The sequence below is a fragment of the Drosophila santomea genome, chromosome 2R, assembly GCF_016746245.2.
Source record: "Drosophila santomea strain STO CAGO 1482 chromosome 2R, Prin_Dsan_1.1, whole genome shotgun sequence".
Lineage (NCBI taxonomy): Eukaryota > Metazoa > Arthropoda > Insecta > Diptera > Drosophilidae > Drosophila > Drosophila santomea.
Genome location: NC_053017.2, coordinates 21253781 through 21272494, shown reverse-complemented (window position 1 = coordinate 21272494; position 18714 = coordinate 21253781). Strand labels below are relative to the sequence as shown.

The 18714-nt window shown below is 47.4% G+C and overlaps 8 protein-coding genes across 8 annotated transcripts; 4 read left to right on the top strand and 4 right to left on the bottom strand.

Annotated features, from left to right (window-relative positions):
* Positions 1-94: 94 nt before the first annotated feature.
* On the bottom strand, positions 95-1807 carry LOC120444798. The gene is made up of 2 exons (XM_039624746.2): positions 1652-1807; positions 95-1593 (listed from the first exon to the last, which is right to left on the bottom strand). Exon 2 carries the CDS (start codon positions 1570-1572, stop codon positions 142-144), a length of 1431 nt encoding a protein of 476 aa, XP_039480680.1. The 5' UTR covers positions 1573-1593; positions 1652-1807; the 3' UTR covers positions 95-141.
* A 174-nt stretch (positions 1808-1981) lies between these two features.
* Positions 1982-3757, top strand: LOC120444797 (regulator of nonsense transcripts 3B). The gene is made up of 3 exons (XM_039624745.2): positions 1982-2156; positions 2214-3356; positions 3411-3757. Exons 1-3 carry the CDS (start codon positions 2064-2066, stop codon positions 3651-3653), a joined length of 1479 nt encoding a protein of 492 aa, XP_039480679.1. The 5' UTR covers positions 1982-2063; the 3' UTR covers positions 3654-3757.
* On the bottom strand, positions 3651-6315 carry LOC120444796 (DNA ligase 1). Its single transcript, XM_039624744.1, has 6 exons — positions 6216-6315; positions 6094-6156; positions 5748-6038; positions 5056-5688; positions 4376-5001; positions 3651-4322 (listed from the first exon to the last, which is right to left on the bottom strand). Exons 1-6 carry the CDS (start codon positions 6230-6232, stop codon positions 3709-3711), a joined length of 2244 nt encoding a protein of 747 aa, XP_039480678.1. The 5' UTR covers positions 6233-6315; the 3' UTR covers positions 3651-3708.
* Positions 6316-6549: 234 nt separating this feature from the next.
* Positions 6550-7777, top strand: LOC120446093 (mRNA-decapping enzyme 1B). Its single transcript, XM_039626886.2, has one exon. It carries the CDS (start codon positions 6649-6651, stop codon positions 7750-7752), a length of 1104 nt encoding a protein of 367 aa, XP_039482820.1. The 5' UTR covers positions 6550-6648; the 3' UTR covers positions 7753-7777.
* A 170-nt stretch (positions 7778-7947) lies between these two features.
* LOC120446094 lies at positions 7948-9820 on the bottom strand. The gene is made up of 4 exons (XM_039626888.1): positions 9665-9820; positions 8735-8925; positions 8402-8679; positions 7948-8344 (listed from the first exon to the last, which is right to left on the bottom strand). Exons 1-4 carry the CDS (start codon positions 9711-9713, stop codon positions 8080-8082), a joined length of 783 nt encoding a protein of 260 aa, XP_039482822.1. The 5' UTR covers positions 9714-9820; the 3' UTR covers positions 7948-8079.
* A 2737-nt stretch (positions 9821-12557) lies between these two features.
* LOC120446085 (homeobox protein ceh-17) lies at positions 12558-13568 on the top strand. Its single transcript, XM_039626873.1, has 3 exons — positions 12558-12831; positions 12936-13129; positions 13377-13568. Exons 1-3 carry the CDS (start codon positions 12558-12560, stop codon positions 13566-13568), a joined length of 660 nt encoding a protein of 219 aa, XP_039482807.1.
* Positions 13569-14438: 870 nt separating this feature from the next.
* LOC120445919 lies at positions 14439-16090 on the top strand. Its single transcript, XM_039626576.2, has 3 exons — positions 14439-14774; positions 14829-15168; positions 15325-16090. Exons 1-3 carry the CDS (start codon positions 14572-14574, stop codon positions 16000-16002), a joined length of 1221 nt encoding a protein of 406 aa, XP_039482510.1. The 5' UTR covers positions 14439-14571; the 3' UTR covers positions 16003-16090.
* Positions 16048-18417, bottom strand: LOC120445920 (leukocyte surface antigen CD53). The gene is made up of 5 exons (XM_039626577.2): positions 17979-18417; positions 17107-17295; positions 16858-17043; positions 16545-16745; positions 16048-16473 (listed from the first exon to the last, which is right to left on the bottom strand). The coding sequence occupies exons 1-5, from the start codon at positions 18042-18044 to the stop codon at positions 16255-16257; spliced, it is 861 nt and encodes a 286-aa protein (XP_039482511.1). The 5' UTR covers positions 18045-18417; the 3' UTR covers positions 16048-16254.
* Positions 18418-18714: the final 297 nt, after the last annotated feature.

Sequence of the window (18714 nt, the reverse complement as noted above, 5' to 3'; positions counted from 1 at the left end):
GGTTAGTTGGTACTTCATATAGTTCTATACATGTAGCAGTAATCAGGTTACATGTGACGAGCACCTGCTTAATATCATAGGTCAATATAGTCAAAGGTATTCTGTGAACTAAGCTAAGCCTTACATAGTCTTTGGTAGTGATTAGTGATTTTTGTTTCTGGTGAACATAACCTGTAGGTAGTTATTGGCGTACACAATCTTTTCGGTATCTTCGGGAGCAGGATTGTGCAGTGGCAATATTTCGCGATAGGGATTGTCCAATATATTGTAGGCTCGCTCGATGGCAATGTTGTTCTTCTTGGCGGACAGGTTGATGGCTGCGCAATCGGACATTGCCTGAGCCCTTGAGATCGAGGTATAGCAAATGGGAATCCCAAAGGATCGAATAATACTGGACAAGCAACCCGTCCATTCGAGTTCAACTGGAACCTTCTTTTGCACCAAGCTTGCAATTCTCTGGGTTACTTCACCAGCGCCGAAGAAATCGGGTTGCAGGATAAGGAGCAAGGTGGGATCCACGTTAAAAATGCTAGAGTATTGTGAAAACGACAAAGGGTAAAAGTGCTTCACCACGGTTTGCTCAAAGTTCTTGTCGCTGAAGCTGATATCTACTGGTCCGATGTGCCCAAGGGTTCTTCCAATGAAGTGTATCTCCAAGTTACGAATGCTTGGGTACTGCAGGAACAGAAAACGCAAGTGCATGTCCTGGAAATAGCGCAAGGTGTCCTCAGTGGCGCCCGCCACGTAAACTATGACAGCTTTATCCGGATCTGGGACCCAGGAAATGTGCGACAAGGCCAGACACAGACTTGCGATGCCGCTGAAGGAGGAACAGGTCGCGAATAGCTGGTACGATTCCAGATCGGTCCAGGGTGTGTCGCTAACCTTCATGTTTGTGGCTTCGGTGAATGCTCTAATTAGATGCGACTCCTTAAGAGGGCAGCTGCGGTGGAAGTCCCTGATATTCACTAGACAGTTCAATTGACGAAACGGAGTTGCAATCAGAGCCAGAGTCTGGCAATCCTGTGGGGTGTGATAGCCCCTGACTAGACGGTGGTGCGCCCCGGAGCAGTAGGCCACTCCGGCACAGCCTTCACAGTCCTCGAGAGCTCCAGTGCTGAAGCACACATCGCATACGGCTGGGTTGCCGATTAGTTGACTCTCCCGCTGATGCAGTGGTCTGCCCAACTTGACCAGCAGGACCATCATTAGCTGCGAAATAACGAGCTGAAGCTTCCTGCGATTGGTGATCCGGCCGAGCAGCTTCAACGGGTGATCGATCTTCATGGACTTCTGCAGATCCCCCAGCACCTGGCAGAGTGGCTGGTGCTCTGGACGATCTGCCACAAGATGCGACACGCTGCAGTATCGCTGCATTTTGCATCCTCTGCAAATCACTTTGGGCCTCACGTGTGCTTTCTCCAGAAGCGTCTGAAGGTAGATTAGGTTCTTTTCCAGGTCATCCGAGTCTTTCGTGAAACCTTGTATTACTTCCGTCCAAATCCTTCCCTCATTCGAGACGCAGACGATGCACTTGAGGGAGGATCCCACTGGTGGATCTACAGGCACCATCGTTTTGTAATGCTCAGATTCCTGAAAGCGATGCAACTGACTCATGTGTCAAGCTCTAGGAAGTCTATTTACGCATTACCTTGCCTGATTTTGTTGTATTCAACCAATTCTGGCATTAAAGGTGCCTAAATCTATCGAATCTGTTTAAAAGTTAAGCAGGTAGCAGTGTGCCGGTCAAAAAAAGCGCTCTTCCGAAGTGGTTCACAAAGAACTAGTTCCAGTTCTAGTTATTCGGTCTGATTGCAAATGCTCAAAATGGCAGAGCTTTTGCAGATTTTACATTTCCCAATGTTCACCGAACTAAATATGCACTTAAATCTTTGATATTCTCTATTTTTATACTGGGTATAAAGGGTAAAGGCATAATTCATGAGCTTGAGAATTTTTACTAGTTCGAGTCGAAAGTGTCATCTCTATCGGTCCCACATCATGTTTGCATTTGTTGGCTTTTCGGGTTTGTTTTGATTTTTGTGGATAAATAGAAATAAAAAATGGCTGAAGCTCTGGCCGAGGAAAAGCCTAAGGAAAAGCAGAGGGGAAACCGGCGCAAGGACAAGAAGGATAAGACCAGCCAGATCGTCAAGGTAATGTCCAAAATGCATAGATCCCACGAGCCGCCCAAGCTAATGCAACCTTTTCAGATTGTGATGCGGCATTTGCCGCCGACCATGACGGAGGCGGACTTCCTGGATCAGGTGGGTCCTCTGCCGGAGAACGACTCCTACTACTACTGCAAGGCGGACTGGTCGCTGGGCCACGAGGCCACCTGTCGCGCCTACATCGACATGTCCTCCAAGGACATAACCGAGGTGCTGCAGTTCCGGGACCGCTTCGACGGCTACGTCTTCGTGGACAACAAGGGTGTCGAGTACATGGCCATCGTGGAGTATGCTCCCTTTCAGTGCTTTCTTAAGAACAAGGCCAGAAACGACGACAGCAAGGTGAACACCATCGAGGACGAGCCCCACTACCAGGAGTTCATCAAGCGGCTGGCCGAAGAGCGCGAGGAGGCGAGCCGCATGGGCGACGTCAAGATCGACTTCAACTTCGACCGGCGAACAGACGAGAAGGTCAAGTCTACACCCCTCCTGCAGTACCTGGCCAACAAGAAGGAGAAGCGCCGGGAGGAGGCCCGCAAACGGAACGAAGAGAAGCGGAAGCAGCGCGAGGAGCAGAAGCAGTTGCGACTGGCAGAGCAGTCGGACGCCAACAAGCTGAAGGAGGCCGAAGGCGTTGGAGCAGACACTAAGAAGCCAGCCGGCAATAACGCCAAAAAGGATGGCAAAGATCCGCAGTCGTCTGGATCCCAAGCCAATGATGCCAAGACCTCGCGCTCCAAACGACGAACTGAGCGCGATCAGAGGCGACGGGAGGAGCACGAACAGCGTAAGCTTGCCAAGCGGGATAAGAAAAAGGATGATGGCCAGGGCAAGCAGGACAGGCAGGACAAGCAGGACAAAGGCAAGCCAACCAGCGGCAAGCAGAACAAGAATTCGAAGTCCATGGACATTGTTATCTTGAAGAAAGAGAACAAGCCAGAGCCATGCGACACTTCGGACTTGCCATCTACTTCTAAGGCGGCGGAGGCCGCCAGAGAAAAGGCTGGGACTGAAAACACCGAGATTCCAGAAGCTCCCAAGGCCTTTACACAGACTGCCAGAGGTCACAAGGAAAAGGGATCCAGCGTAGAAACACAGCCGGCAGTGTCCTCCCACGAAACTGCAGAGGAAGCCATCAAGGCTGCACAATTTCGAGCTTCAGAGGAGCGGCGCATTCGCAATAAAGTTGGTTTTACAAAATCCCCTTCGAAATTTTACTAACCCATTCGCTTTTTACAGGATCGACCCTCGATTGCCATTTACCAGCCCAAAGCCCGCATTCGTGCATCAGATGAGCTGCCTCACAGTGCAGGCGGCAAGGATGGTTCGGATGGAGAGGCTTCCGTGGTGGAGGAGAAGACTTCCAAAAAGAACAAGCGCTCCAACCGGCGCAACAAATCAAAGCCCAAGGAGGTCAAGGAGTGTGAGCTCGAGACTCGACGCTTGTCCAAATCCTCAGAGAGCGGCAACAGTGTCAAATAGCGATAACAGACTTTATTGTTAAATAAATCGTGTACACGTGGATGAAGGAGACTGGTCAGTAGAACTCGTCCTCCATCTCCATCTGTGTGCTCGACTTTTGATTATTTTTAACCTGATCCTGTGACTGGTACATGTGGGCCACCTGATTGGCGTCCGTTGCATTTTCGCTGTTCTTGTCGTCGCGTATCCGAATGAACCGAGGGAATCTCAAGGAAATGCCGCGCTCTCCATCCACAATGCCTATGGCTGCTCGGTGGATCGGGCTGAGCGACAGATCCGCACATTTAACTTCCCACACCTGGACCGGTTCAAACCAGTGATCGGGCTCCAAGCTGGGGTCGTATCTGTAGTAGGATTTGGCGGTGCTGGTCACATGCTTGCCCAAGAACTCGGAGTGCGTTTGCAGATCCTCATCGGTGAAGCCTGTTCCAATTTTGCATATGCTCTGATACTCCTCGTTCTCAGTGTCATAGCAGGCCAGCAGGAAACCTCCATAGGTTCCAGTTCGCCGGCCCTTGCCTTTGTAGCCACCAATGACCACTAGATCCAGTGAGTCGCCCACATTGGATAGGTAGTCCTTCTTCAATTTGAGCCAATTCCGGGATCGCTTGGCAATCTCATAGGTGGCCTCCTCATCCAAAGTCTTCACCATGAGACCCTCGCAATTTCCTATTGAAATAAACCTTTAGTAAACAATTTTTAGGTAGATGGGCAGGGAAAACCTTTGATAGATTCCTCTAGGAACTGCTGCACTTCGTCTATGTCATTGGTGTCCAGAGCAGTGGCGAACTTCCACTCGCCCTCGACCTCTTGGAAATGCTCTAACAGGAGCTTGCGACGCTCTGACAGGTTTTTGGTCACCAGAGCGGTGCCATTGATGTACAGGAGATCGAAAATGTAGACACAGACTTGAACCTTGATTTCTTCGATATCAACGTTTTTTCGTTTGCGCGTGCTGAGAACCTGGAAGGGCAGAATCTGCTTTCGCTCGACATCCCAGGCCACAATTTCGCTGTCTATGATGTAGGACTTTATGTCGCCCTTGAGCAGGCCAGCGCTCCTGGCAATCAGATCCGGATACTTTGCCGTGTTGTTCTCGGAGTTGCGCGAGAATATGCTAATCTCCCCCTTTTCGTTGCGGTGGATTTGGGCCCGCTCTCCATCGTACTTCCACTCGCAGGTGATTTGCATGCCGCCGAATCTCTCAAACACCTCATGGACCCCCTTGGTGGGCTGGGCGAGCATGGGTCTCAGCGGCATGCCGGGGTGCATGGGGCAGCGTTCCTGCAGCTCCTTTATATCGTACTTTAGAATGGCCGGAATAATGATGTCGTAGTTGGGACATTGGCTGCAAAAGTTGGTTAGCATCTGAACTATTAGCTAAATCTTGATTAGTTCTTACCAGTAAGCAGTTTTTAGCAGCAAAGTGGTCTCCGCTATTTCATCCTTATAGACTTCTGGCACCTTGCTAGCCTTGCAGTCACCGATGTGGTTCTTCTTGACCAGCCCAACGGCCAGAGCTGTAAGCAGACTCTGCTCGGCAATGCCAATTCTTAGCTTGCCAATCAAAGATCGAATGAAGAAGCGAGCCTCAGACGATCGACAGGCCACAAACATATTGTACACCAGGTCCATCTTCGACTGGCCGGATATCTTAGCTATTTCCCGCAGCTTTCGGAACACATCCCTCACATTCAAGGGCGCTGGTTGGAACATCATGCGCTGCGAAACGCGTGACTGCTCGGCCACAATGCCCAGATCCCCGATTAGGTGCGTCTGCGATTTAATGTGAGCCAAGTTTCGCCCCGTGGCCTTGCAAATGGCCTTCATCAAGGTGGTCTCGGCCACGCCCAGCTCCAGTCCCTCGTAGGCGGGCGCCAGTTGGTTGATGCTGAGGTACACGCTGGGCACCAGATCATCCGGGCTAACCAGCATCACCGAACAGAAAAAGTTGCTCAGCGTGTCGATCATCTTAAGCCGGCCTTTGGTCTCCTCGATTACTTGAAATGTGCGGGCCAGTGCCAAGTAGGGAGTGCTGTAAAGGGTGTCCGTTGAAATATTCGCATTGGAGGCAGAAAATCCTGCACTACTTACACCTTTTTGTCCTTCCAATAGGCATTTTTGAGCGGATGATAGGAATCGGCGGATGGATCATAGTTTTCCATATCCTCCTTAGTAGCGGAGGTGGAGTTGAGCCCTATGGTTGTGACCTTCTTGTCCGTGGTTTTGTCCTCGACATCCTTTGGCTCCTTTTTAACATTCTTCACTGGACTTGTCTTCTCCTCAGCATCCACGGACATAGGTTCTACCTTGGCCTTAGTTTCCGGGGAGGCACTCTCGCTCTTGATGAGGGGTTCATCTGGGAGTTCAGTCTTCGCATCGATCCTATAATTTGTTGCGGAATTTAGTAATGAAACACAAAAACAGCGGCACAGTCTACTTTGGAACTTTTTTGGGTGGCGAGGGGCTGTCGTTTGCATCGGATTTTTTCTTGAAGAAGGAGCTGAAATGAGATATTGTTATATTGACAATAGCTTAGCTTTAGGAAAAAAGTGAATTTACGTTATAGACTTTTGCATTTTGATGGAAAAGCTGTGTTCAAATAAACATAAATTGCAATGCAATGGATTCCCGCCAGTTTCTAGAGCTGGCCTTAAATATCGATATATCGAAATGGGAATACCGTTTTACGATACATAATTGAGAAGTTATACCACAGCAAATATACATTAATTCAAAATGAACAATGTGCTGGTAATTGACGGAACCCAGCCTTATGCATTTAGATTGGCATTATTTAATATACTTCGAAATATACAAGAAAACATTAATCGATATAAGGATGTGTATATAATCGCTCGGTGTGACCACAGGACAATCGCTGCCAAACACAGGAAAACATCAAAGCAGCAGTGTGACCAGAGCTCCGTTAAATTCACAAATAATTGCAATTCGCAATAGCACAGCCAAAGCCGAAGATTACATACAATTTACAATGGCCGACGAGAGCATCACGCGAATGAACCTGGCGGCCATCAAGAAGATCGACCCGTACGCCAAGGAGATCGTGGACTCGTCCTCGCACGTCGCCTTCTACACGTTCAACTCGGCGCAGAACGAGTGGGAAAAGACTGATGTGGAGGGAGCCTTCTTCATATACCACCGCAACGCGGAGCCCTTTCACAGCATCTTCATCAACAACCGACTGAACACGACGTCCTTCGTGGAGCCCATCACCGGCAGCCTGGAGCTGCAGTCGCAGCCGCCGTTCCTGCTTTACCGCAATGAGCGTTCCCGCATCCGGGGCTTCTGGTTCTACAACAGCGAGGAGTGCGACCGCATCAGCGGCTTGGTGAACGGACTGCTCAAGTCGAAGGATCAGGGAACAAATGGCCAGGTCCAGCGAAACGCCACCCACGCGCCCCAGCAGCCAAAGCAGGACAGCAACCAGCCGGCCAGCATATTCAACATGCTGACCAAGGCCCAGAAGGACTACAATGCCCAGGTGAGCGGCGGGCAGCCGAAGACGCCGTCGGCGGAGAACGTAACGGCCGGCAATGTGTTGAAGTTCTTCGAATCGGCCAAGCAGGCCACGGCAGAGTCGTTGTTCCACCGCGTCCAGCCACTCTCCGTGGACCAGCTGGAGAAACAGCAGCGGGCAGCCACGCCTGGCGAGGATCTGTTGCCCCCGGCGGGCAGGGACAACCAAGAGAGCCGGCTGTCGCCCTTCCAGAAGACCCAGCAGCTGAACATCCAGCTACTAAGCGACCTGAAGATAGGTAAGAGCTACACCACGGCTCAATCTCCGACAGGTGCGCCTTCCTCGTCGGCTCTGATGGCCAACGACGATGCCGGCAAGTGCTTACGAAGACTGCTGGCTGGCGACAAGCCCGGGCCGGCCCTCATGCCGCCCACCATGTTCGACGCGCCCAACAACGGCAATCCGGAGCCACAGCAGCCTCTGCTTAACTCGACGCAGTTCGTCCAGGCCTTCACGTACCTTATCCAGAACGATAAGGAGTTCGCCAACAAGCTGCACAAGGCCTATCTGAACGGCTGTTCCAATCTGCTGCTGGACTCCAGCCCTACATATCAATAAACAGAATTATTCAACATTTCCGAAATGCAGCCCATTTTTTCATTTGTTCGCATGGAGTTTAAATCGAGTTCAAACCGAGTTAATTTACAAAATGTAATAGCTATAAGCCGACAAGGGCAGTTGTAGATTTAAAATCTAGAAGCCCCGCCGGATGGCATCCATTTCCAGAGCAACCTTAAGAGTTAACTAACGTAGTTGGTTTTGTGAAGTATTCGTATTTATTTACAAAATGGTTAACTAAGCCAAAGGGGCATAGAAAAGGTAGTTGAATGGCAAACAGAATTCAATAAACATAAATTTAGTAACAATAAATAACAACGTTTTTATTTAGATTAAGACCTTCAGCTTCGATAGCAGGTAGTACAGAAAACAAAACAGCCACAGGCTAAAGTCCAGGTGGCCCACCCCCGCCGACGTGGATGTGGCCACGGTGGTCAAGTTCTTCCCGTATCCCTCAAAGGACACCACACACTGGTAGGCGTCGGGATCATCGTCGGTGTCGTAGGCGGCCACAACCGCGCTGCCATCGAAGTAACCCTCCTCGTCCTCGTACACCATGGGCTCCCGCTTCACCACGTCCATGTCGTTGGATCTGTAAGATGGTGGGATGAGTAAACAAGGCTGGACCAAGATAGGCGCTCATTCTTACATGATCGTGATGGTGGGTCGGGGATACACGTTCGTCACGGTGCAGTTCAGCTGCGTCTCGTTGTGGATCGTCTTGTGGGACAGCTCCAGGGTGTAGTTCCTCAGATCGATCACCTGAACCCGCTGGTGGCTGGAGAAGGTATGCTGCGGGGTCTGCACCACGCACTTGTAGTCGCCGGTGGTGCTGATCGTGGGGTTGATGAGCGCCAGCGAGCTGTACTGCTTGCTCGGCTCCGTGGAGCTCTCGTAGGTGCTGTCGACCTCGTTCTTGAACTCGGGCTATCAAGGAAAGCGGTTAGCATCTGAAACCCATCACATCGCTTGGCGCACTCACGATGGCATATGGAGGTGTTCCAAAGATCCACTGATATATGGACTTGTCGTCTCTGTACCACTTAACGGTGATGAACTTCGGGTTCTCCTCGACCTCGTAGTCGCAGTCCAGGATCGTGGGCTCCATCTCCTCGTTTTGGAGCACTATAATCTTGTCCTCGGACTCATCCCTTGTCGGATAGCATAGCACATCTGAACGAGAGCGAATATCACCCATTAGAACGTGGAATTCAGAAACTAAAAGCTTTTGGCAAGACGAGGTATTGAAATTACAGAACACATTACTTGGAATCTACCACTACTGGCAAATCCAAAACACATTTTTCAGCGCTTGTATACAAATCTATATAATTTGGCGAATGGCGTATATTTACGAAAAGCGAAAACGCGATGAGCGGATGCCTGTTTCGTTTAAAAATAGACACTAATAACAAACAAAAAGCTAGAAAATTGAACATTTTTCACTCGGTGCTTTGTCATGTGTGCCAAAATTCTGAAAACTCTGTCCCATTTTATTGAGCTCGTATCGCTGGAAACTTTTGGTTTCCTAAGATCTTTTGCTTGGACTTCAAAATCACTTGCACTTTTTTCACTTTGATATAATTTTCAAATTTTTCGAACGCGAGCCAATTCACTTAAGATCCTTGAGCCCGTTTTTATACACAACTTAAAGGATATTCCAAGTTCACGGTGGCCAGTTGTTTATATTCCGTTTCAGCACATGTTAACTCAAAACCGAATGGGGATGGATATACGTTCGTATTTATAGGTATCCGATTTGTCATTATTTTTCTCAAGGTTTGCGCCGATGTACACTCGCCACATTCGTATATTCGTTTATATGCGCCTTCTGAATGATTTCATTTCTTAATTTAAAAATGTCGTTTCGCGTGTGGAACACTGGCTGTATCGCCACAGGATGTGGTAGTACCTCTGTGGAGTAGTCCGATGGCCAGAATGGCAATAAGCAGGGTATCCATAACAGTCACTATCTACACTTCCACTTCCTCGTATGCCAGACTTCTCAACCGATCCTAACTCAGCGGTCTGCTCGGCATGGTACGACTATAGCAACTAAATGCTCTTGGCCACCAGAGAACCGAAAACTGAAAACAGAAAACCGAGAAACGAGCGCTCTTGGCCAAAACCACGCAGCGTAACCAAACGAATTCGAATTTAGCCGAGATAATGCCGGCACTTCCTCTCCGGCACACGATCCTCCTTCTCCCATAGCAATAGCCATAGCCATAGTCGTAGCCCGTGCCACTTGACTACTTGACTTGGGTACGACTCTCGGAGCACATTAGCGCATGGACATGTGTGGGGAGATCGCTCCGCAGCTGGCCAGGCACCACCACCAAATCGCCATGGCCCAGCATGTGTGGGGGTTGGAGAACCTTTCCGCTTCGATACTCTCCGCTGCTCCTAGCAGCCGTTGTTGCCTACTCGAAAACCAGTTGGCGGCCCAGGTGAGGCCCACTCCTACGACTAGGGATAGTCAAGGGCCAGTTTCGAGACCGTTAAAGAACGTGCCACTGCGGATGGGGGGTGTCGCACCCAGTCCTTAAGGACCTTTTCTTCTCGGCCGAGTTAGGGGCTGTTGTAACGTTCGGCCTTAATGATATGCTGTCGCCATAGCAATAGGGATCATTAACATTCCTGTACTTCTATGGAACTGAAATCTTTAATAATGTTGCTCTGGAATGCTTGTTTAATACTAATTTTAAAACATTTTATGTTAGGGTATTACACGTTCAGTTTCTCATGCGCTTAAGTAGATCCATTTGCGCTTTGCTTGAGGTTTTGTAAAGACTTAGCTACTCGTTCCATCTCGCTGATTAGCAAAAGAAAAGGCCTTCGCCACACGAAGCCAGTGTGTAAATACAACACACCTATGATAAACCCTTTTTTCTCTACTTTTCCCAAACAAATGTCAGTTGCCTTCAGAATGATACTTATAAGATCTATGTTGTTCTAGGCTCAGCTGCACCCACAACTCGCACCAAACCAAGGCTCGTTTTCTTGTGGTTTGAAATCAACTTAAAGTTGCTTCCCATTTTTAGATTATATACTTGTATAATATGGTATAAGCCGACTAATTTGTAGTTTTACAGGATCTTTGGGGTGGGTTTGCGATCGAGTTAAACACACATTCCAGCTGGGTTCCGTTCAGGTCGATCACCTCCTACCTGTGGTTAGTACTTGACGTGGAATGAGCTACGCACTTGTAATCAGCAGTTGTTCCTGTTCTGTGCTTAATATTGTTATTTTTATATAATTAGAATAGTCACTTACATAGTTACATTAGAAATAAATCATCATATTCTTATTATTTCGATGGGTAAACCCCAAATGATGATCTTTATTTGGAATACAAGAGTACAAGAAAAACTCGTAGTGGCTTATTATTATGATTATGATTTACATAGGCTTGCAATTTAAGTAATGGTTATTACGAAGTAGAGTTTCCTTTTGCACGAGTGTAAGTTTGAGTATGTGCATCTATCAAGTTATTTTTCTAAAGACTTACTCGTTCCAACTCGTTGGCTAAGAAAAGAAAAGGCTTCACTCTACCATGCAAATGTGCAAAGAAAATCCACAAGAGCTACTAAGACCATTTTTCAACTGCAAAGGGGCACATTTCTCTATTCTAAACTTATACCTTGTATGTAATATACAGCCAAGTGCATCAAGTTGTATGCGGAAATTGTTTTATTAAGTATTGTTTTAAAAGATTAGAGCAACATGATTAACAACACAGGGTAGCAGCCTTCCTATTCGCAATTCAGCATTAGGGTGTCCGAAAAACGAGTTCAGCGTAGAGTAAATAAAAATTAGGCAAGTCTCTGATTAACAGGAATTAACTAATCGAAATAATCCGCAGAGCAAATAATTGTTTCCGAAAACAGGGGTTGTATCCTGGCAGCGCCTTTAAACAATGTTTCAATCAGCCCAATATTATAAACAAGAAAGATAGTAAGGTGTCTGTTATTCATTGTGTTCGGTACAACACCATTTGTTTTATCAAGTTGCGGAGGCGCTCTACTCGTGCAGGCAGACTGCCAGATACCCTTTCCTTTTCAGATTTTAAATTCGCATAAAATACACAGTTTAGTTGCAACGATTGTGTATCCTTACAGAGTTACTATCACGTTCATTACTCGAAATCAAGGATTCTTTTTCATATAGTTTTTGTGCTATTGCAAAGACCCATTTTTCTTAATCGCACAGGAAGGACATTCCGGCTTCATGGTTGCCCGATAAGCCAATTTAATCTTCTGAGTGTTGCTTTTTGAGGCCTGTGAAAATTGGTGCACTTGAAAAAAAGTTCTGTAAGAAGTGGGTAAGAAAGTCTTTTGAATTCGAGTAAAAATCCTGTGAAAACAGGACTCCTGAGAGACGATGAAACCAGAGCCAAGAATCAGCTACGCAACCAATGAAACTGACAAAAGTAACTCCATTCTTCGGGCACTTTTAACAAGTAAATTGAGGGAGTGCATAGCACTTTGGCGCAGTGCACGACACGCGCCGAAAATAGCATTTCCACCCTTATGTCGAGTGGAGCTCGTTAGCACCGCCTCCAAACGCGGAAACGAATGAAATTTTCCGTCCCGTTCTCCCGAGACAAGTGCAGCATCCTTGTTCGGCCAACGTGAATGTCCTGTAGTTGATACAATCGTAATCGAAGCTTATTTATTCAAGGGCAGTTAAAAAGTGTGTGCTGCCGCGGAGCTACTATAACTATGTGTTTTATGGCCGAATGACTCATTAGCGGGCTGTAAAATTTCAATCGAGTGCCGTGTGTGAATTTACCTGCAGATGCGATGGAATTTTCACTGCTCAACAAGGCCAACTTCGACAAGGATTGTTTGTACACCGCCAACTCCGAGTTCTATAGCAATAGCGCCAATGGAGGGCTGTCCGTGGCCAATCACATGAATCACTACAACCTCATGATCGACTCCAGCTACAAGCTGTGCGCCAACGAGTCTGCGATCCGCGGCTCCCTCAACCAGGAGTCGAGCTTGCTCTTTTCCAAAATCACCACAGTCTCCGAATTTTACCCGGCCACCCACAACATTGGCTCCTACAACACGGGTAAGTTCAGTAGCCATTGTCCCATCCAGTGCACCTCCATCGAACCAGTCTGGACTATAACCCTGTAATCTCGAACCCTCTTGGTGCCTTTCACCTTGCCATAGACTTCCATTTGAAGTCCTTTGGAGACGACGGCTTGAGCCTGACCGACAAATCAAAACAGAGGCGGATTCGTACCACTTTCACGTCCAACCAGCTGAACGAGCTGGAGAAGATCTTCCTGGAAACCCACTACCCAGACATCTACACCAGGGAAGAGATCGCATCCAAACTGCACTTGACGGAAGCCCGAGTTCAGGTGAGGAAGACCAATGAATGGGTGGTTAAGTAGATGAGTAGTTATAGGATATGTATCTTTCACATTACAATCTGTAGTATAATATAACCATTGAATTTGTTCAGAAAGATATTTGGGAGGTACTTATGTATATAGTAGCTATGGGGTCCTTTCTTTCACTAACCTTTCTAGGTTTAAAATTCTCGAAACCAGGTTCAAGGATACAAAAAAGTAATCAACTTTACAAAACCAATTGCCTGCATTTCAGGTGTGGTTCCAGAACAGAAGAGCAAAGTTCCGCAAGCAGGAGAGGCATGCCATTTACATAATGAAGGACAAGTCCAGCAAAATGGATGGCCGGAAGAATCCTGCGGCAGGATCGAAATACCTGGGCCCATCGCTCAAGGGACCCCAGAATGGCCATGCCCGTCAAATGAAATGCTTATATGATCAAATCTAGAATCCACTAATATCTATGTAAATATTAGTATACTTTTGATGAATGCAGTTATTTTGATATTATTTATACCGACTACTTGGAGCGAATTGCGTTAAATAAATAAGATCTGTGTAACACCCTGCTTGTTTACCCCTGGACCCGAAGTCACATCCTCTGGGACAACTGGCTTAGCAGCACCCTTCCGAGGGCTCAGCCGGCTAAGCCTGTGGGAAGGAAAACAAGGACTTTGCTGGGGGTTGAAGGGTCACCAGCTACAAGTAGCGAACCTCACGCCCTGCAGGGTAAATTGTCATCCAATTATCGGGTGGAAAGTGGATTGGATCGGCATTAAAGCGAGTAATCAGTTGATGGTGGCGATTCGGTTCGCTCAATATAGCAATTGTTGTGCCATGCCCACCGCAAAGATTGAATACCCCTCGAAAACCTCTCAGATATAATTAACAAGATCAAATTCAATTGCAGTTTATTGAAATCGTATGTGCCTACGTATATCTACCTCAGAAATTACCACTTTCGTTTCTCCAGCTTGCCATTTATAAGTGATTTCCCACTTTTAACAATCCGTATGATTTGAATTAACTTTGAAATCGTTGTTCTTTTAAAACTTTTCTATATTTTATAAGTGAAAAGTATACACAGATTCTAAATATACCTTTTGAATCTTAAAATACAAATATTTTCTACGTTTTAACCATACCTTAAACGTACTCTTCCATTTCTGAACAGTTTTTTTACACTCGCATAGAAATTCGACACTTTGATTTTTTTATTTCAATTTTCAATACAAATTCTTTTTATTTCAATTCTCCAAGGACTTTTTCAATTCCATCGTTCCCAAGGAAAGCAGTTGAAGTACCCTCAATGCGTTCGAAAACAAAAATACCGGCATCTGCGGTATTAATACGCGAACGCGCTAGGGATTTTGTTGCTCTTCTGGCCAGCTGCATGTTATTTGTTAATCGGCTGGTTATAACACTTTATGAATTAAACTTAATCACTGACGATGCTGCGATCGAGGATTTCCTGCGCACTGCCACCCAGGAGACTGGTGTCCTACTTCTCGGCGGAATTCAACAAGGTGGCGCACGAGGGACCGGCAAAATTCGCCACAAGCAGCAGTCATGCCGTAACGAGTGTGGATTTGGATCTGTTTGTCAATCCGGATAACCGGCCCATGGACCTGGTGGATCGGCTGCTCAAGCTCAGGTGGGTGTGACTACAGGGAAGGTGGTGTCCCTACTCATAGGATAACGCTTGCAGGAAACAGAAGGAGGCCAGTTTGGTGCCGCTGCTTCCCAGTGTTTTGGTCAAGCAATTGCTGGACTCCACCAATCCCCAGGAGGCGATATCGGTGCTCCGTAATCCCATCCAGTACGGCCTCTTTGTGGACCAGTTCTCCGGCTGCTTCCTGTTGGATATTCTGCTGCACAATGGCCACGCGGTGGAATCGGCGCAACTGGCCACCATTCTCGTGGACAGAAACTTATGCAATAATGAATTACTGGAGTCCCTGGCCCTCCAGTCCTTCTGGTCCTTCGCCAAGGACTTCAAGCCCTTCGAGTCCTCTCAAGTTCAACCTCCTGCCAAAAATGCTGAAGTGGTAAGCTAATCCGAATCCAGTATTAATAGTTATGAAAACAAGTTTAATATAGAGTTATCAGCTAACCAGCTGGAATCTATATTCACTTGTAAACTCCTATTCCTTTGTTCTTTTTGGCATTTTACCAATTTCACTAATAATACCTGCATTTACCAGGAAAAAGTTCGTGTGAAGTTCATTCGCAATTATCCCGACGACGCCAGCGAAAACACCGAAGAGAAGAAACTGGGTCGAGCCATGGTTCGATTAGGCTCCGGCGAAGGGTCCTTGAAAGAACTGAAGCAGAACGTTGCCCTACTTGGCTATGTCATTTCCAGACAAGTGCCTGAGGCCTCCAGCTTTCTGACCTCGAACCCAGCTGCGCTGCACAAGGAGACTCTATCGGCCGCCCAGAGCATAGTTGAAAGCCTAAAGCTGGAGGGATCCGAAGATTTGCTGAAGTCCCTGCAGGAAGCCCTGGAGAAGAGTACCAAATCGAATGTCATTCAATCGCTGCTGGAGAACAGCGTCAAAGCCAGTGTTCAGAAGTTTGAGCCCAAGCTGATGGCCGACTACGGCGAGTCCTATCAGGAGTGGGCCAAGAAGTTCGAGGCGGCGGTACAGCGCCAACTGGAGATACAGAGTGTGGACGAGCGCAAGGCCAGCATCCAGAAGACCCTCAGCGAACTGGAGGCCAAGCGCCAGAACCTGTGGTTCTTCGAGAACAGGGACGATATTGACATCCAGATATACAAGAAGAAGGTCCACTATCCCAAGCGCTGGTTCGGCAAAAAGAAGAAGGCCAAGGCAGCTGATACCTTCTATGTGCCGCCGAATATCACGCACAACGGCTAATCCTCGACCCTTGTCAACCCGTGGCCACAAACAAGTTAGATCCAATTGTTTTTAAGCTTTAATTAAACTACTGGAGAGTTAATCCAAATTCAAATGTTGTTTCTTTTCTCGAACGTTAAATTGTTTAAAATTACCATAACGTAACATTGAGGGTCACAGTTATATTCATTCCATCTCAGTTTACAACATTTTTTTTATACTTTTTCTTTGGAGTTTCCATAAATTTTTGCATCCTTAAAAGCTAATCGTCTGTCATTTGTGCATGGCCGAGGGCAGAGCAGTTTTTAAAACCCGCTGCCCGGGTGCTGAAGGGGATAGATTGATGGGCGAGGGCATGTCGTGCCTTTTATCCTGTATGGTCAGGGGCAAGAACTGCTGCTGCTTCTTTTTCCGGTTCATGTTCATGGGATGGGTGTTGTCGTTCTTGCCGAACAGAATAGTCAGGTGGACAGCACAGAAGATTCCCAGGCTCTGTGCGAATGCGGATGCGGATTGGTTCTTAATTAGTTTGGTGAAGTAACATGAGTGCAGTCGGAGCTCACCTGGAAAATGGCTATGACGGCAGCTCCGAAGGCGGTGATCAGCAGCCGGTTCCTGATCTGCTCCGACACGACGGCCAGGCATCCGCGCTTGTAGTGGGTATCACATGCTGACTCGTAGGCGTGCTCCGGACGCGAGCAGCAGGACCAGGGCAGCGAAAGTCGGCGGTAATCGAGAGGACCGTCCACGCCGCAGCATTGCAACTAATTGGAAGCAAACGAGGATGAATTGTGAAGCCATCTCTACGTCAATATACCTTAGTGCTTATAAATCTGTAACCCTTTGTGGTCTGTCCGTACACCGCTCTTGACTCACCTGCGACTGCATCCTGTTCCACAGATGTAGGTTATCCACCTTGGTGCGCGAAAACTTGTCCAAGAACTCGACAAATGAGTCGTCGATGAAGATCTCCACGGAAGTGGGCAGGTTCTCCCTCATGGCCAGAGACCAGCCGCAGATGATAAACTGAACACAGATGCAGGCGACCAAAAGGGCGGCAAACTGGGAATGTTCCAAAGGATAAAGGTTAAATGGGAACTTTTGGAGGTAAGACATGACCATTACCATGCCCAGGAGGCAGCGCTTGCGTTGATTGGTGGCCTGGCAGCCCATCCAGCAGAGGATGAAGGTGACGGGTCCCAGGCAAAGCAGGATCGCGGCCGGAGCCCACAGCTTGTTCTGCACCATGCCATAGTAGACCGAGTGTCCCCAGAGCAGGGATGTTCCCAGGAAGATCTGCGCAGCTCCAGTCAGCTGCAAGGAAGTAGAGATAAGGATAAGCGTAAGGATTTCGGGCGCTGCTCTTATCACTGCCTGCTGATTTTCATCTCAAGGCCCCGCACTCTGGGTGTCCTTGGACGAGGCCTCAGCTGCACCGTGTGTATTCGGGATGTGTATGGTGTGCCCCTGCACACCATGGATGCTTTGGCGATGGGGTCTACTCCCTTTTGACGTCACATGCCGAGGAGCCCTATGTGCACGCATGTGTATACTTGCGCCTATGTACTTAGCGCAGCTTTAAGTAGCTCAAGGTCGCCGCAAGTCGGGACCAGAACGCAAGGCATTATCCTGCCAGCGATGTATGTATGATGTATTTATTTGCGTACGATGTATGTAACTGGTGTAGAAATGCACTGGCGGGTGTGTATCGATGGTGTTGTCTACATGGGTAGAATTGACTTACTTTCGGAAACTAATTAACTCCATTTGTCGAGACAAAAGGGATGGCAATGCTTTTGGGTTTCTGTTTTAATGATGTCTTTTGAAATATGCAAATATGCAAATCGGGAAATCTGGAAATCTTAACGACCCACAAACAATCAACATGCATACATATGTACATATACATACATACGAGCATGAGTACAATGTAGGCTTATGTAATTTGACAAGCATGTAGTTGTGGCCCCGTTTGGGCGCACACCAATGCAACTTACCGCTAGGAGCACCACATAACTGTAAACCAAATACTTAAAACATTTAATTTTCTTCGGCAATGCCATGCTTTCCCGTTATCCTCGCTGTCCCTTTCCCGCAATCACTGAACTACCGTTAGTAAACCGAATCCGACTGCGATTGTGTGCATATGTCGCCGTGGTATTAATATTGGTATTGGTGCTGGAGTGCGTGTGTGTGGATTTTCGATCTGGTGCTGAAGTTCTTGGGCCGAATCTTGGGATTCGTCGGATTAAGATTCCGATTCAGATTCCTATCTTGCGGATGGCCGTCTTTGAACACCACATAGTCGCGGGCTTTAACTCGCGTTCCCGACTGATCGGATGCAATTTTTAACTAAAAATAACTGTTAACGTTAACTCCGAGCGACTCGAAATCGTCCGCAGTCGAAAATACGCATTCGACGGTCTGACCAGTTGGCTCCTTGTTTTGTTATACTTCAGCAACCAGCAGTGCGAATATTATCTATAACCGTCGCCTCTCTTGCGAATCGCGATTCGATGACAGCGCCACTTGGGCGCCAAAAGCCGTTACTTTTCAAAAGAGCAGTTCAAACAGTGCTGTAATAGGTGGTAATTAGCACAAAATGGTTTGGTTCTCGAAAGTAACAAACTGAAATTTCAGTGCATTTTACTTATTATCTCTATAAGCTGTAAGGGAATTTCCTAAATCATTTATGGTTGGCAGATTTTAAAGACTTTTTTATTTCATATGGTG